The 17,610-nt window shown below is 43.8% G+C and overlaps 1 protein-coding gene across 1 annotated transcript in view; it reads left to right on the top strand.

Annotated features, from left to right (window-relative positions):
• The window catches only part of DNAH2 (dynein axonemal heavy chain 2), a 119,798-nt gene that overhangs the window by 54,711 nt on the left and 47,477 nt on the right, over nucleotides 1–17,610 (top strand). The window contains exons 17-24 of the mRNA XM_036768396.1: nucleotides 4,852–5,044; nucleotides 6,494–6,694; nucleotides 6,806–6,962; nucleotides 9,659–9,833; nucleotides 10,820–10,983; nucleotides 11,224–11,385; nucleotides 11,533–11,636; nucleotides 17,387–17,543. Coding sequence (XP_036624291.1) covers nucleotides 4,852–5,044; nucleotides 6,494–6,694; nucleotides 6,806–6,962; nucleotides 9,659–9,833; nucleotides 10,820–10,983; nucleotides 11,224–11,385; nucleotides 11,533–11,636; nucleotides 17,387–17,543 — 1,313 coding nt within the window. The remainder of the gene's footprint in view (nucleotides 1–4,851; nucleotides 5,045–6,493; nucleotides 6,695–6,805; nucleotides 6,963–9,658; nucleotides 9,834–10,819; nucleotides 10,984–11,223; nucleotides 11,386–11,532; nucleotides 11,637–17,386; nucleotides 17,544–17,610) is intronic.

Here is a 17,610-nt window from a genome sequence, read left to right as displayed (position 1 = left end):
GCATTTTAAAATCTATCGAGGGTATCTTATATTTAATCCTGGAGGTAATAGCATGCCACTATAGTTTATTCCTACATTTAGGAAGCTCACTTTGGCAGCTAAATAGAGGTTGGACTAGAGTGGGGAGAGACTTGAGGCAGTGAGAGCAACCAACAGGGTATTGCAATTGTCCAAGTGTCCGGGAATAAGGACCTGTGGGTCCTAGGTGGTTGGCAGTCTCTGAAGAGAGAAGGGGACATATATGCAAGGAGTTTTCAAAGGCAGAATTGACAAGACTTGGCAAGGGGTGGTGAGGCTGAGAGTGTGTGAAGAGTAAAGGATGACACATAGGTTGCAAGCCTGGATCATTGGGAGGTGGTGCCCTTGTCGTTAATAGGGAAATTAGGAAGAGAGAAGGGTTGGAAAGGGAAAATAATGTATTCAGATCTGGATGTGTTGAATTTGATATAGTGGCAAATGTGATCTCATAGGTATCATAAAATAATATGGCCCTCAAAGAGAACAGCACACTTCATTCAAAAGAAGCAAAATTGGCAGAAGGAAGGGGTGAAGGGGAGGGACATAATATTGTATCTTGTGTGGAATCTACTATAGACCACTTGGACACAGAGGAAATAGATGAGGAGTTTAGGAATCAGACTACAAGTGTGGCATGATGAAATAGTAGACTACTAATAGAGCATTGAAAATATCCACCCATCTTCCAGAAGTAGATGGCTAATAATTTCTTGGCTTGCCTTGATGATATTAAGGGAGTTGCTCTTCTGGTCCCTATTCTCACAAACCAGGATGTGATTGCTAGGATGGATGTGATGGGAGCCTTGAGGCGATATAGACAGAGGAGACAAAGCTTCATATTCTGGCCCCTTCCTACCTTTCTAGGCTCCTTACACCCCTCCAGTGTGATCCAATGACAATGTCCTCCTTGCTGCTTCTCAGACAAGTCACACCATCTCCCCATTCCAGGCATTTTCTTGTCCCTCATGCCTGAAATTCTTTTCCTCCTTATCTCTCTTCCTGACTACTGGCTTCCTTGACTTCCTTGAAGTCTCATCTAACACCCCACCTTCTACAAGAAGTCCTTCTCCATCCTCCTTAAATGCTAATACCATTTTATCCTGTATGTATGTATGTATGTATGTGTGTGTATGTACATATATGCTTATGTATACATGTAAAGATACACAGATAGACAGATATAGCTAGATATAGATCTGTATATAGATACAGAATTTTCTGTATGACATACCTAAGTGGCCATCTAGCTTTTGCTTGAAGATCTCCAGGGAGAGGGAACTGGTCTCTCTTCCTCATGAAGCAGGCCATTCCACTTTTGTATAGCTTATATTATATATTATAAATTATGTAAGTGATTATATAAACAATACATAACTGTTAGGAAGGTTTCTATACATACATATATAAACAGGTCTATTTTTGTTATTGCTGCTCAGTCATTTCGGTTATGTCCAACTCTTTGTGGGGTTTTCTTGGCAAAAATACAGGAGTGGTTTGCCATTTTCTTCTCCAGCTGAGAAAACTGACTCTAACAGGATGAAGTGAGAGTGTCTGAGGCCAGATTTGAACTCAGGAAGATGAATCCTCCTGCCTCCAAGCCTGTTATTCTATCCACTTTGCCACCTGACCACACTCAACAGATCTGTATCTATAGAGCTATCTATCTATCTGTCTGGTTTGTACGTGGTTGTTTGCCTGTTGTTTTCCACATTAGATTGTGGGCTCTTTGAGGGTAAGTTTTTTGTTTTTGGTTATATTTTTTCTAAAAGTGAGGCAGACCAAGGTGAAGTGATTTGAGTTGCACAGTTGGTAAGTGTTTGAGGTCAGATTTGAACTCAGGACAACTGACACCAGGTCCAGCCACCCTTTACTGCATGGGGCTGCCATGGGGCTCAATTTGAATCAACAATGTGTTGTGACAGTGAAAAGAGTTAATGTGACCATAGGCTGAATTTAGAGTAATCATATCCAAGGCTTGGGAGGTCACAGTCCTGCTTGTAGTATGCTTGGGTCAGACCGCATGTGGAGTGATTGTGTTCAGTTTGGGGCATCACATTTACAGAACCATGGATCTAGAGCTGGAAGGGACCTCAGAGGCCATATGTCCAGCCCCTTGAGGATGAGGAAACAAGGTCGAAAGGAAATATCTGAACCCAGATCCAAGACACCAAAGGCAGTGACAACTTTTCCATGGTACCACACCACCTCAAGTCAAGTGAGGACTACCTCACTGCAATCCCTCCTTCATGAAACTTCCAAGGTTATTTGTGTAGTTGTGGCCATGTGACTCTCCTCAGTAAATTCTAGTGGCTTCCTCTAAACTATAGATAATCAAATCAGATTATAGATAATCCCTTCTGCTTGGCATAGGAAAGCTCTTCTCCATCAAGGTCCTGTCCTCCCTTCATGCCCACTCATGTCTTTGTACCCAGCACCCAGCACAGTACACAGCACATAGTAAATACTTGATAAATGCTTGTATTGGTTGATGTAATAATAGGTAGAAGTTGCGAAGAGGCAGGTTTAAGCTTGATGTAAAGGGAAACCTTCCCAACAATTAGAGCTATGTAAAAGTGGAATGTGCTGCTTCAGGAGGTAGTAGGTTCCCACTCCCTGGTGGTCTCCAAGCACAAGGTAGATGACCATTTGGGGTATGTTCTTAAGAGAATTCTTGTTTATATATGGGTTGGACTAGACAACTTCTGAGGGGCCTTCCGGTTCTGAGGTTACATGTTTCTGTGATTCAGCACTACATATCCAGCCTCTCCTGTGTTTTTTCTTTCTTCTTCAATGCTGGTTGTAGGCATTGTGGTCCCTCCCATCATCCTACTGCTGCTACTACCTGGAGACTACTGGAACCTGTCGTAGATTTTTCCTGGCCTACCTGTGGGAATGCCCTTTTTCAATTAGTCAGCTAATAAACATTTATTAAGTCCTTACTATGTGCCAGGTATAGTGTTAAGCACCGAGAACACAAAAAGAGGCCAAAGACAGCCTCTGCTCTGAAGAAGCTCACAGTTTAATGCAGGAGACAACAAGCAAATATGTACCAGCAAGCTATATACAGAAAAAATAGCTATTATTAGAATTAAGGGGGGGTTGGGAAAGGTTTTCTTTAGAAGGTGGGATTTTAGCTGGCACTTAAAGGAAGCCCAGGAAGCCAGGAGGTGAAGAGGAGGAGGGAGAGCATTCCAGGCATGGGGGATAGCCGGAGAAAAATGCCTGGATCCGAGAGAGGAAGTGAATTGTTTGAGGGACAGATGGGATGCCAGTGTCACTGGATTGAAGAGTACATGACACAGAGTAAGGTGTAAGAAGACTGGAAAGGCAGGAGGGAGCTAGGTTATAAAGGGTTTTGAACACCAAACAGTATTTTGTATTTGATTTGGAGGCAATAGGGAGATAATGGAGTTTATTGAATGGGGGTGACATGGTTGGACCTGTGTTTTAGGAAATTACTTTGGTGGTTGAATGGAGAATGGACTGGAGTCAAGAGAGACTCAAAGCAGGCAGACTCACCAGCAGGTTATTGCAATAGGCAAGGCATGAGGTGATGAGGGCCTGCCCCAGAGCAGTGACAGTGTCAGAGGAGAGATGGGGGTAGAGTGGAGAAATACTGCAAAGGTGAAATGGTCAGGCCTGACAGCTGATTAAAACGGGGGCTAAGATAGTCAGGAATCCAGGATGACTCTTAGGTTGTGAGCCTCAGAGACTGGGAGGATGGTGTTGCCCTCTATAGTAATAAGCAAAGTAAGAGGGGGAAAGATGAGTTAAATTTTGGACATGTGGAGTTTAAGACATCGACTGGAAATTTGGGTCAGGATATCTGAAAAGAGTTGAAGATGTGCGATTAGAAGTCAGCAGAGAAACTGGGGCAGGATGTGTAGATCTGAGAACCATCAGCTTAGAGATTGTAATTAAATCTGTGAGAGAGGATGCGATGACCAAGTGAAGCAGTATAGAGGGAAAAGAGAAGGCCCAGGGTAGAACACTATGGTACTTCTATGGCCGTTCTTCTGTCATGTCTAACTCTCCATTGCCTCATTTGAGGCTCTCTTGGCAAAGATACTGGACTGGTTGGCCATTTCCTTCTCCACCTCCTTGTACAGATGAAGAAACTGAGGCAAACAGGGTTAAGGGACTTGCCCAGGGTCACACAGCTAGTAAGTGTCTGAGGCCCGATTTGAACTCAAGTCTTCCTGACACCAGGCCTGGCACTCAATCCACTGCTCTACGGGCCAGTGGGGATCCAGCAAAGAAGACTGAAGATAGGCAGTCAGGAGAGAGTGGTTCCCTGAAGAGATTATCAAGGAGAAGAGGGTGATTGACAGTGTCAAAAGCTACCAAGAGGTCCAGGAGAATGAGAACTAGAAAAGACTTTTAGACTTGGCAATTAAGAGATCGTTGATAACTTTGGAACGTGAAATCATGAGGTCAGAAACCAGATGGCAAGGTGCTAAGAAGTGAATGAGAGGAGAGAAATCAGAGACACCTATTATCAATGGCCTTTTCGAGGCATTTGGCCATAAAGAGCAGAAGACATATAGGATTATTGTCCTATGGGGAATAGAAGGATCATCCCCTTAATTCACCAAGAAGGCAGAAGTTGATTTTAAAAATGATTTTGCTAGGAACTAAGAGAAAGAAAGTAATATAAGACTGACCTACATGACGCAGAACTGACTGTTAGAGACGACGGACATTATAAGCCAGATATCCCCAAACTAGTTATATGTGCCTAGTAGAATTTCCCGGCCTAATTTGCTCAGCTTCAACCTAAGCAGCCTCTAGCGGTCCCTGTCTGTCTTCAGCATTCCTCTTTTTCCTCCATAGAGCGAGATGAGGACATCAAGAAGATCCAGGCACAAATCAGTGGGGGGATGACCACCAATGCAGCCTTGCTCCAGAACTACCTCAAGACCTGGGACACGTACAGGGAAATTTGGGAGATCAACAAAGATTCCTTCATCCGACGCTACCAGCGCCTCAATCCGCCCGTCTCTTCCTTTGATGCTGACATTGCCCGGTGAGCATGGGGCATGAAAGTGCCCGAGTCTTTAAAAGAGCTAGAGCTTGGGAAGAGAGCCTAGGGCTGAGACAGGAGTTCTGAGATAGGGGAGAGCTTGAGAGGAGAACAAGGAACTGGGGGATTGGGTCCCTTAATTATCAGAAAGGAGTAAGGACTTGGGAAAATCTGGGGACAAGGAGATAGTCATATAGAATTCTATAGTGTTCTATAAGGGAATCGGGAATCTGGACAGAAGAGAATCCATTATGTTGGAGAAGGGTTGGGTCAAAGGCCTGCACGCTTAGCAGCAAAGTGACTGAAAATGAATGGGTGAAAGTCTGAAAGACAGGATAGTACTTCTGGACTGGGTGCAGAGAAGAAAAATTAGAGATAAGAAAAACTCCTAGTTCTGCTATCAGCTCATTGTATATCTTTGGGACGCACATGTCTCTGCCTGATGCTTCTGTGTTTCTGCTCTTGTCCCCACTCCCTCCTCTCTGATGCCCCTGTCTCCATTGTCTCAGAAGAGAAACACCTCCTTTGAAATCGGTTACTCTGATTTCCCTGGCAGAGGTCTGTGGTTGCCTGGAGACAGCGACTGTCCTTTAGCCCTCTTCTAAACCCTAGAGGGGGCCGTTGTCATTGCAATAGCAATTGTGGCACTGAGGCCTGGGAGACACATTTTGAATTTCATGCAGGAAGGAAAAGGATAAGGGAGGCAGTGCCTGATTCAGGGTATGGGAAGTGGGTGAGCACATGAAGCTATAGCCTATGTAAAATGATAACAGATCTTCTCAGCCACTTTGCCTCCACCTCCCTAGGCCTTAGAGAGAGGAGGCGGGGCGGGGAGAGAGAGAGAGAGAGAGAGAGACAGAGAGAGAGAGACAGAGAGAGACAGAGAGAGAGAACAAGAACAATAGGAAACGGGATGGAGGGAGGAAAATGAAGGGAATGGGGAAGTGGGAAGGATAGAAAGAGATAAGGAAAAAAGAGAAGAAACTCAGAGGGAACAGAAGAATGAAGGTAAGAAAAAAAGAAAGAGGGAAAGCAAGAAGAAACAAAAGACAGAGGAAAAATATAGAAAAGGCGTAAATGAGAATGACTAGAAAGATAACGGGATGGGGGAGAGAAACATGGCAGGGATAAAAATTAGCAGGGGTCTGGGGAACAGGGCAACCAGAATATATGCCATCTTCGAGTGGGGGGGAGGGTAGAAATGGGGAGAAAATTTGTAATTCAAACTCTTGTGAAAATCAATGCTGAAAACGAAATATATTAAATAAAAAAATGGAAGAAAAAAAAATTAGCAGGGGCAAGAAGAGGGTTGGGGTTTGGAAGAGGGACAGTGATAGAGGAGAAACCAGTGAAAGAGGGGGAGAAGTGAGAACAGAGAAAGGAAGAGGGAAAAAGGAAAGGGAGGGGGGCATTGGGAGGTAGGGCTCTAACAGTGGCTTGGGGCTCCCACAGATACACGGAGGTTGCCAATAATGTGCAAAAGGAAGATACAGTCCTTAACATCCAGTTCGTGCTTCTGGACTGTTCCCACCTCAAGTTCTCTTTGGTCCAACATTGTAATGAATGGCAGAACAAGTTCACTACCCTGCTTAAGGAGATGGCTGCTGGGCGCCTTATGGACCTGCACAATTATCTGAGTGAAAATGCTGAGAAGTAAGAGTCGAGTCCGCTGGGACGGACAGGGAGCCTCGTGGAAGAGGACTGGGGGGTTGGACGGGGCTTCTCCATTCCATTTACCCAACCTCTCCTCTCCACCTTTCTCAGAATCAGCCGCCCACCCCAGACCCTGGAGGAACTTGGGATTAGCCTTCAGCTCATGGAGACTCTGCAGCATGATCTGGCCAATATGGAAAGCCAGATACCTCCCATTCATGAGCAGTTCACCATTTTGGAAAAGTATGAGGTTCAAGTACCAGACAGTGTAAGTTTCTACCAGTGGTGTTCCCTCAAGGTTCATGAAGAGTATCCCAGGCACAGATCACCTGGTTAGCTCTTTTTTTCCCCTTAATTTTGGTTTTTAATATACACTGATCTTGACTGAACTTGGATCCTTGCTGTGGAATTCAGATATACAATGAGAATTCTAACACATTTTCATATATTCACAGGGCATTCATGGCTTTAAAAAAAGGGCATGACACTTAAATAAATTCGTCTCAGTAACAGAAGCATAAAATGGATCTATTTAATAATTTTCTAATTGCCTTTTTTTATAATTTATTTTTAAAAATTTTCAAGTAACAAGTATTTTTTAATTAATCTCTCCCTCTCACTACCCCTTCCACCCACTGAACAAATTTAAAAATAAACGTGGAAAACAAGTTCTTTAATATCATAGCTGCATTGTCCAGCAGAACAAAATCCCACATAATAATAATAATAGCTAACATTCATACAGCACCAACTACATGCCAGGCACTGTGCAAAGGGCTTTATAATTATCTCATTTAACCCGCACGACAACCACAGGAGGCATGCGCTGTTATATCCCCATTTTACAGTTGAAGAAACTGAGAAAAAAGAGATTAATTTATCTGCCTAAGGTCACAAAGCTAGTAAGTGTCTGAAGCCACTTTTGAACTCAGGCCTCCCTGACTCCAAGCCCAACATTCTATCCACAGCACCCCCTAGCGGTGCACATTAGCTATGTCTGAAAAGGTATGCCTCTATGCATCCCAAGTTCCTCACCTCTCTCAGGAGGTGAGTAGGATGTTTGATCTTCATTCTTTTGGAGCTATGATTTATTATTGTTTTGAATAGAGTTGGTTTGTAATATTGTATTCATTGTATGAACTGTTCTCTGAGGTTCTGCTCACTTTTCTCTTCATCAGTTCATAAAGATCTTCCTGGTTTCCTCTGAAATTGTTCATTTAGTCATTTCTTTATGGCACCATAACATTCCATTCCATTCATACGTCACAGTTTGTTTAGCCATGGCCCCATAGGAGGACACTTGCTTAATTTCCAATCTTTGGCTCCACAAAAAGAGCTGCTATAAATATATTTGTATGTATAGATCCTTTTCCTTTTTCTTTGATTCATTTGAGGGTATAGGCCTAGTAGTATAGCTGGGACCAAGGGTATGCACAATTTGGCCACTTTCTGGGCAGAGTTTCGAATTGCTTTCCAGAATGGCTGTGCTCTCTCTAGTGTGCCCATTTTCCCATAACTGCCTCCAACAATTGTCATTTTACTCTTTTGTCATTTATTCCAGCCTGATAGGTATGAGTGGAACCTCAAGATTGCTTTAATGAGCATTTCTCTGACTGTGGGTATTGGTGATTTAGGACATTTTTTTCCCCGTATCGTGGTTGTTCGCTTGAATTTCTTCCTTTGGAAACTTCCAATACTTATCCTTTGAGCATTTATCATTCCATTCCCCAGTAGATAAGTGTTCAAGGGATATGAACAGCCACCTTAGTATTTCCCTGATTTCCAACTTACCTCTCTGTAGACTTGAAGAAATTTCCCTGTTCACTAACCCAGGATGACATTCCACAGGAGCAAGCAGCACAAGGCTGCTCCTCCCCCACCCAGCTTGGTTAAGAGTCAGATTACATGTCCTCACTGTGCCTTTTAAGTAAATATTCTTTTAAGAAAGCTAATTGGTGTTAATTGGTTAAAAAGAACTGGGAGTCACTGGTCCCTAATAGTGGGGTGGAACCACAGCAGAATGGTGACTTGAGCCAAAAGCATTTAGAGAAAAGCTACCTAAGGGTACCCCTAGAACCCTTCAGGGGTGATGTTGCCGGCCTTCCTCTGGAGAGCGAGGCTAGAGTACTCACTATATGTTGCCCTTGGATGGGGAGGGCCCAAGCTTCCTCACTTTATACAATTGTCTTTCTTCTCTCACTGGAACACAAATAGTCAGGAAGGAGTCCTGAAGAAGAGGCGGTAGAACGTCAGCTAGTACCTTTTGAATGTACTTTCCTTAGCCACAGCCAATCAAAGGGGTTCCTTATTCATGTGATTTGCAGACTCAGTCCAGCCACTGAATACATGTTCCAAAGGCCAACTGGCAATTGCATCAGCTGTTCATAAGGACTGGGCTCATTCATTGTACCCTTCTTCTATTACCTTCATACGTGAAGCTCTCAGCTTCATGCTGGCTCTGGAAGAGAAGGGTCCAGTCTCCCATGATATCAGTGACAGTCCATGTCATATGAGGCTTGGCCTAAGGAACTGGGGATGATTAGCTTTGAGAAGATGATTTGGAAAGGGGCAAAGGGCTCTTTTGAAGCATTTTGAGGTAGTCGCATGGAAGAATAGACTGTTCTTGGCCCCAGGGCAGAACAATGAGAAGTCGCAAAGAGACAAATACAGGCTTGATATAAGGAAAAGCTTCTTAACAATCGGAACTTTCCATGAAGTAGTTGGTTCACTCTTACCGGAGTCCTTCTAGTAAAGTCTAGATAAGCATTTGTTGCATATGCAACATAAAGAATATTCTTTTTCCAGTGTAGACTGGATTAGGTCAGACTCTCCCAACTCTCAGGTTCTTTGAGTCTTTGAAAAGAGAAGAGTGGATAAGGGGCATTGAGTGAGTGGGTCGAACCAAACCAGACCAAACCAAGGCTTACTGAGGATGAGTCATCTCTGCCTTTGTGTCTTCCACAGGTGCTAGAAATGCTGGACAGCTTGAATGGGGAATGGGTTTCCTTCCAGCAAGTCCTGTTGGACAGTGAACAAATGTTGAAACGGCATAAGGAGAAGTTCAAGACAAGCCTCATTCACTCAGCAGATGACTTCAAGAAGAAAGCCCGTTCCCTTCTGGAGGATTTCGATACCAAAGGTGCCTCAGGGTCCTGAGGATCCACAATATTAGCCTGTTCCCCTTCTTCCATCCTGAGATTGTGGTTCAAACTTTGGGAGAAGCAGAATGAGATCAAACAGAAAATGGACACTTGGGTCCTAGAAGTGTTGAGGGCTAGGGGTGTTTGGGAACCCTGAAATTCAAGGGTCCTGCCTTGAACGAATTTGACTCGAGCCTTCTTTCAGTCAGAGACAAGGTTTATTAAAACACTGGTTGGGGTGGGTGAGATTTTAAGAATCTGTGCTGTTGGCCAGACTCTTAGGGAATCAGAGCATTTATGACGCTTGTATTGACAAGTGGGTCAGATTGAATCTGAGCACTTTCATGGAGGCAAGATGGACCTTTTATACAGAAGGCTGTGGGAAGATCTGGCTGTGATTTAGGAATGGCCAACTAGTTTGGGAACAGGGGAGGGAATCTAGGAGTGGTGATCTAGGGTGAGGCCAGGTGCAGACCACGAGGACCACAATGAAAGGGTAGTTGAAAGGATTAACTGGGAAGGGTGGGTGCCCAGGTGAATGACAGGGATCTGGGCCATGTGGGAAAGTTCAAGAAAAATTGTGGGGGTGGGGGCGTTCCCAGGGCCCATATGCCATCAAAAGGGGGATCAAGGGTTATGAAGCTCAAGAGCTGGGGGATTGACAGTATAAAAGCCAAGTCCAAAGTGAGGAGAACTTTTAAAGAAAGAAGAAAAACTTGCAGTCTTTTCTGCACACAGTCCCCATGTCTAAATATTGTATTCTAGCTGTTCCTGTCTTCTGTTATTTCCTTTGGTGATTCTTCCTCTTATCTAACCATCACCTTTACTGCCGCAGGTACACATTCCTTAATCACTCCTCCGCTTGGTGACAGTTTTATGAGGTTTCTCCTCTCAGGAACAGCCCCTCTGCTCTCAGGAGAGCCTATCATTTGGATGAAGAAGGTTGCAGATCCTTGAACCTACTACCTCTCTCCCTTCCTCACAGGTCCCTTTACTAGCAGTGTGGGCTTTTCAGCAGCCCTGGAACAAATTGCGGCTGTGCGGGCAATGTTGGCTTCCATGAGGGAAGAAGAAAACGCCCTTCACTCCAACCTGGGCATCTTCAAGATTGAACAACCTGCTTCCAAGGACCTACAGAACCTGGAAAAGGTAGGGTGCTAGCTTAGACCACTGTGGAAATAAGGACAGAATTCTTTGGAGAGGCTGAGTAGAAATAGGCTGGGTTAAAGAAGTATTTGGGGGAGCTTTTAAGAGAACAGAGGAAGAGAAAAGGGAAATAGAGAGGATGTTCTTATACTTGAAAGGGGCAAAGGAAGCAACTTGAAGAGCAAAAAGGGACCAGGGAGAAAGTTCCATTTCTGAAGTCTCTCTTTCTCCTTGGCCAAATAGGAGCTTGATGCCCTGCAGCAGGTCTGGGAGATCACACGGGATTGGGAAGAGAACTGGAACCAGTGGAAGACGGGCCGGTTCCTGACGCTGCAGGCAGAGGCCATGGAAAGCATGGCCCATGGGCTGTACCGCCGCCTCACCAGGCTGGGCAAAGAGTATAAGGTTTGTGGAGTGGGGAGGTGGTGGAGAGAAGGTAGGGAGGTAGCCTTTGTAAGGGATGTAAGGGACAAAAGAGGTCAATGGGAGATCTTAGGCCCCCTATCTCAAGAACACATTCTAATATGCTTGATTACCTTTCTTTCTGCTTAGGACCGAAACTGGGAAATCATTGAGACAACTCGGTCAAAAATTGAGCAGTTCAAGCGTACAATGCCCCTCATATCAGACCTGCGCAACCCAGCTCTCAGAGAAAGGTAAGGTTGCTGGTGGGGAGCTGTGCAAGTTAATTCTTCCTTCTGTGCCCTTGATCCTAGCCCTTCCAAACTCCTCTGGGACCTAGTTCCCCTCTCTCTTAATAGTTCTTCCTCTCTGCTCTCTCCTTCTCTTCTGCCTAAAAATATGCTCGAGTCTCCCTGTATGAAATAAAAACTTTCATTTAACCCTGCCATTTAGTTACGATACTTTTTTTCTTTATCACTTTTCCCCAACATGTGATATCAGTCAGTCAATATTTATTAAGTACCTACTGTGTGCCAGATACTATGCTAGGCTCTGGGGATACAAAAAGAAGCAAAAGGCAGTCCCTGACCTCAAGGAACTTTCAGTTGAATGGGGAAGACAGTTTGCAAACAGTTATATTCAAAGCAAGCTATATTACTGGATAAATAGGAAATAATTAACAGGGAAGGCATTGGAATTAAGAGGGATTAGGACTTAAAAGAAGCCATGGAAGTCAGTAGGTAGAGCAAAGGAGGTAGAGTATTCAGGCACGGCAGACAACAGAGATGATGCCCAAAGCTGATACATTGGAGCGTCTTGTTTGTGGAATATCCAGGAGGCTAGTGGGAAATTAAATATAATGGAGTATGGTATACCCTTGGAGTATTGTTTCCTATCTGTGGTAAGAATCTAGTCGAGGGATTGGAATTCGTTCTGAGTGCAGTGAGTTACCTGCTAGAGGACACTCAAGCAGATTGTTCCTCTAGGTCCACCATGCCAGTTCACTGGCTACATGTCTTCTGACAGAGTCTGACAGACAGAAAGAGTTCAGGTGACTTTCTGTGTGCTGCATATGGCATTTTTCTAGGGTCCCATGTTCCAATTTAGTTAAATATGAAAATGTGACATTAGCTATTATAATTACAGCTTATTTCTGTGTCTCCCTCACCCCCTTAGAGGTATTTCATTCAGCACCCATAGGTTTGGATACTTGGTAGTCTGTGACCATAGAACTTTAGTAACTTGTAATTAAAATGCAAAAGACAACCCGAACTCTCTCTGTCATGCCAGCTTTCTACTAGGTCTTTGGTGCAATGGGAACATTTATGGAGTATGTACGACTGTGGCTAGTAAAAAGGAACTGGGGAGGGGCCTTCATTCCCTATTTGAGGTTCATATATTACAAGGAAGTGGGGGAAAAGGAAATTTTCCACAGTTCACCAACCACAGCATTCATGGTAGTTTCCTGGGCACTGCAGCTGATTCTGACTGACATTGCTGGTGGCAAAGCATTTTTTCTTCACTTCCCGCTTGGCCCTCAAAGTTCCAGTTTCATCTCTACCCCTTGTACTGCCAGCCATCTTGCTTCTGGAAATCTGAATTAGAAAGATGAAAGAGGAAGAGAGAGGAGAAAGAAAGTGCAAAAAATAGATGTCATCCTTTTATTCCTCTTGTGAGGATCTCGTACCTGTCCCAAAAAGATCGCTGTGCCAGTGTCTCAGAATTTGCCCTGCCATTCTCCCCTTGTGAGTCGTTTCCTGTGGCCCGTGGGATCACCACAGGGATCAGAAGATGGGCCAGTTTTCTCCAGGCTTCCTTTTACAGGTCCACAGATGTTGCCTTCACTTCCTTGCCATCCTTTCCTTTTCTTTTTTTCCCCTTTTTAGCCTGGGTTTCGCCTTACCACATCACAAAAGAGCTTTCTCAAAGATCACTTGTGACCTCCTAATTGCCACCTCCAGTGTCTATTTCTCAGTCCTCATTCTTTTGACTTCGAAACATTTGATACTCTTGAGTCCCCTAGCCTTTTCTTTTCACACTTTCTTCTTTTCTTTCATACTTTCTTTTCCTTTCTTATTGAAATAATTTTATTTGGAAAAATGTCAAGGGGAATGTTAATACACGGCACAACCTTTCTGATCCTTCTTTATCAGATTCTTTCCCTGCCGTTTAATGTAGGCATTTCCCACTATGTTGTCATTGGGCCCCTTTCTCTGCTCTCTCTGTAGGTGTTTTCTCTCCTCCACTCCCTTAGCTTCAAATGTCACCTCATGCAGTTTACTGCTAATCTATTTCTCCAGCCCAGAACTCTCTATTGAGCTCTAGCGCCTTATTTCCAACCATGTATTGGATATTGCCACCCCCGGCACCACAAGTTTATGCACCAAGCATCATACCCACATATACCCATCTCCTAGGACCAATTCTTAGTGGTTTGTATGAGATAAAATTTATCTCTTTGTGTTGGGATTTCTAGTTCCTCTTGCTTATTTCCTAAACTTTGGGTATTTGTGTATAGACATTTGAAGTCATGGGCTTTATTACTAATTCCTGGATCAGAAAGTTGATGAAGCTCATATATCTTGGCTTAAAAGGAGACAGAGAGAACTCATCAAGAAAGAGAAAAACTTTCCTACCCCTTCCCAGTTTCTATAGATGTAGAAGGCTTACAGAGGGAGACACAGACCTTCCCATCACAAAGAGACATTTTTCTTGATTATTTATGGGCTCAGGTATGAGTCTTTTGGGCTGTTAGACTGCGTGCTGGGCTCTGAGGATACAAAAAGGGGCAGAAGACAGTCCCTGGTCTCAAGGAGCTTTCAGTTTAATTGGGGAAACAACATGCAAACAGATATATTCAATTCCAGCTATACGTAGGTGGTGCTAGGTGATGCGGTGGATAGAACACTGGGCCTGAAGACTCATCTTCCTGAGTTCAAATGTGACCTCAGACACTTATTGGCTGTGTGACCCTGGGAAAGTCACTTAACCCTGTTTCTCTCAGTTTTCTCATCTGTAAAATAAGTTGAAGAAGGGAATGGCAAACCACTCCAGTATCTTAAACCCCAAGTGGAGTCATGAAGAGTCAGACATGGCTGAAACAAGTGGACAACAACAAAATGAATCTTTCACATTTGTCATTGGGATAGATAAAACCTGTCCTATATTTGATGTCTTGTTACCTTGAGTGTTTGCAGAGGTGGCTGAGGGCCCTTTTTTTTCTTTCTTTCCTTTCCTTCCTCTTTCCCTTCCTTCTTTTCTTTCTTTTATTTTCTTTCTTTTCCGTCTTCCTTTCTTTTTCTTTCTTTCTTTCTTTCTTTCTTTCTCTCTCTCTCTCTTTCTCTCCCTCCCTCCCTTTCTTTCTCTCTCTCTTTCTTTCTCTCTCTCTTTCTTCCTTTCTTTCTTTCTTTCTTTCTTTTTTTCTTTCCTCCTTCCTTCCCTTCCTTCTTTCTTTCCTTCCTTCTTTCTTTTCCTTCCTTCGTTCCTTCTTTCTTTTCCTTCCTCCATTCTTTCTTTCTTTCTTGATCTAGATACAAGACAAATTCTGATGTTACCAAAAAAAATCCTATTTGGGTTGGAAGCATGGATTGGGAGCATTAGAATATAGTTACTTAAATAGTTGAGGAGACCTCATTTTGAACCTAGGCTGCAAAACCAGGTGAGGTCTGAAGGGAAAGGTTCTTTCCTTGGACCAGGAAAGGTTTCATGGAGGAAGCAATCTGGTTCACACCCACTTAGTAGCATTGTGAGTAGCATGTTTGATACCTCTGGCATGGAGGATGTTGTTATTATAATTATATTATAATTTTCAATTAAATAATAGCCTCCTAATTGATCTCTCTGCTTCTTCTTTGTTGCCCTCCCCAGTCCATTCTGTCTGCTATCACCAAATTAATCTTTCTAAGGCATCGCTTTACCCATTTGTTCTCATGGGCCCAATTATCATCTTCAAGTAGATGACTCCCAGATCTCTCTCTTAAATCATAATCTTTTTCCTGCATTCTAGTTTGCATTATCAACTGCCTGATGGACATTTTGGCCTGGATTTCCTACTGGCATCTCAGATTAAACATGTCCAAAATGATATTCATCGCCTTCCCCATGAAATCTGCTTTTCCTCTAAACTTCTCAGTTTCTTTTGAGGGGACCATCACCTTCCCAGGTTCCCACCCTTGACTCTTCCCTCTCCTTCACCTCCATCCAGTCAGTCACCAAGTGTTGTTGATAACGTGTCCATAGCATCTCTCACATCAGTCCCCTTCTCTTGATTCTCGTGGCCTCTGCCCTCATACAAGCCTCTATTACCTCTTGTCTGTAGTGTTCCAATAGCCGCCTAATCTCTCTCTGTTTTTTATTCCCCCAGTCCATCTTCCATGTAGCTGTTAGAATGATCTCCCTGAGGTGCAAGGGACCATGTCCCTTCTCTGCTCCAAAACTTTGAGGGGCTCCTCATCGCCTCTAGAATGAGATACAGTATCCTCATTGTGGTGCTTAAGCCCTCTGAAATCAGGCTCCAATCTACCTTCCCAAGATTATTTCACATTCATTAAGCCACTTTCCAGAATTTGCCATTTTCCATCTTCCAGCTTCCTGCCTTTGGACAGGCTGTCACCCCCTACCCTCGGAACATGCTCTCTTCTCACCTCGGCCTTAGTTTCCTTTAAGGCTCAAGTTAGGGACTTTTTCCTCCTCCAGGAATCCTCCCCTGGTCTTCCTAGTTATTAAACCTTTTCCCCTCCTCCAATCGCCTTTTGGTTATTTGCCTGTATTCATGTTGGTAGGGACCGTCTTTATATCCCTGGCACTTAGTACACAGTGCTTTGTATCTAATGCCTGCCCTCTATTGATGATTTCCCCGTTAAGCTCTCTCTATATAGCCTTACGCATGGCGCCTCTTCTATTAGGATGCGAGCTCCTCAAGGGCAGGTACTGTATGTTGCCTCTTTGTATCCCCAGTGTTAGCATAGTTGATCATTGACTGACTAACGAGTGGGCACTCGCTAAATGTTTAAATTTTTGAATGAGTAAGGATAATACCGTATCGCGTTTGCATGCCACTTTTATAGTTTTTAGAACACTTTCACAAACATCTCATTTTATCTTCAAAAAAGTTCTTTGAGATATTAGCGTTGCCATTTTACAGATGAGAACGCTTGAGGCTCGGGGCAGTTAAATGACTCATCTAAGATCCTGTTAAGGAGGAGAACTGGGCCTGGAACTAGGTCTTCCGAAACTAATTTTGAGGTTCTTTCTACTATACCATGAATACATAAGCCATGTCACTCCCTTGCTCAACAGTGTTCACTGGTTCCCTGTTCCCTGCTGAATGAAACCCGAACTCCTTGGCCTGGCATCCAAAGTCTTCTGTTGTCTGTCCCCAACCTGCTTCTTCTGCTTTCTCACGACTCCCCTACCTGACTCCTGTGATTCAGCCGGATGATGATCTACTCATCACTTCTCAAATGTGCTTTGCTACCCTCTTGATTCCATACATTTTTATTCCCTCTATTTGGAATGCCCTCCATCCCCACCAATGTCCACATTTAATGCTGCCTCTTCTATGACACCTCCCTAAAATCATTCCAGCCAGAAGTCATCTCTCTCTCTGTCTCTGTCTCTCTCTCTCCACCCTCTCTCTCTCACTCTCTCCCTCTCTCCCCTCAATTCCCATAGTCCTTTGTTTATACCACACAAAATACACCTTATTCTGCCTTATATTGTAGTTATGTGTTTCTCTTTCTCTCTTAACTCTTCTACTAAATTGTAAGTTCCTGGAGGGCAGAAACTGTCTTCCCCAGCCTTGTATCTTTCACATTATCTGACATAGTTCTGTATATATAGTCACCATTGAATCAATGTTTGTTAAGTGAATGTATTAATTAATAAAAAGTCTTTTATCCCTTGGGAAGGTGGAAATGTGAGCACTTCTGAAATCTTCCTGGGGAATGCTTTGTTGTCGGCGGCTCTGAGCCCTTTGCTCAAAACTCCCTACCTGTGTCTGTAGGCATTGGGACCAGGTGAAGGATGAGATACAGAGGATGTTTGATCAAGAATCAGACAGCTTCACCTTGGAACAGATTGTGGAGCTTGGGATGGATCAACATGTGGAAAAGATTGGGGAAATCTCTGCTTCAGCCACCAAAGAGCTGGCTATAGAAGTGGTATGGAACCTGGATATTTGACAACCCTCCCCTTCCCCTCACTTTTCCCCTACTTCCACCCCTCCAG

The sequence above is a fragment of the Trichosurus vulpecula genome, chromosome 7, assembly GCF_011100635.1.
Source record: "Trichosurus vulpecula isolate mTriVul1 chromosome 7, mTriVul1.pri, whole genome shotgun sequence".
Classification (NCBI taxonomy): domain Eukaryota; kingdom Metazoa; phylum Chordata; class Mammalia; order Diprotodontia; family Phalangeridae; genus Trichosurus; species Trichosurus vulpecula.
Note: the sequence above shows the minus strand (reverse complement) of the source record. Positions and strands in the feature narration are given on the sequence as shown.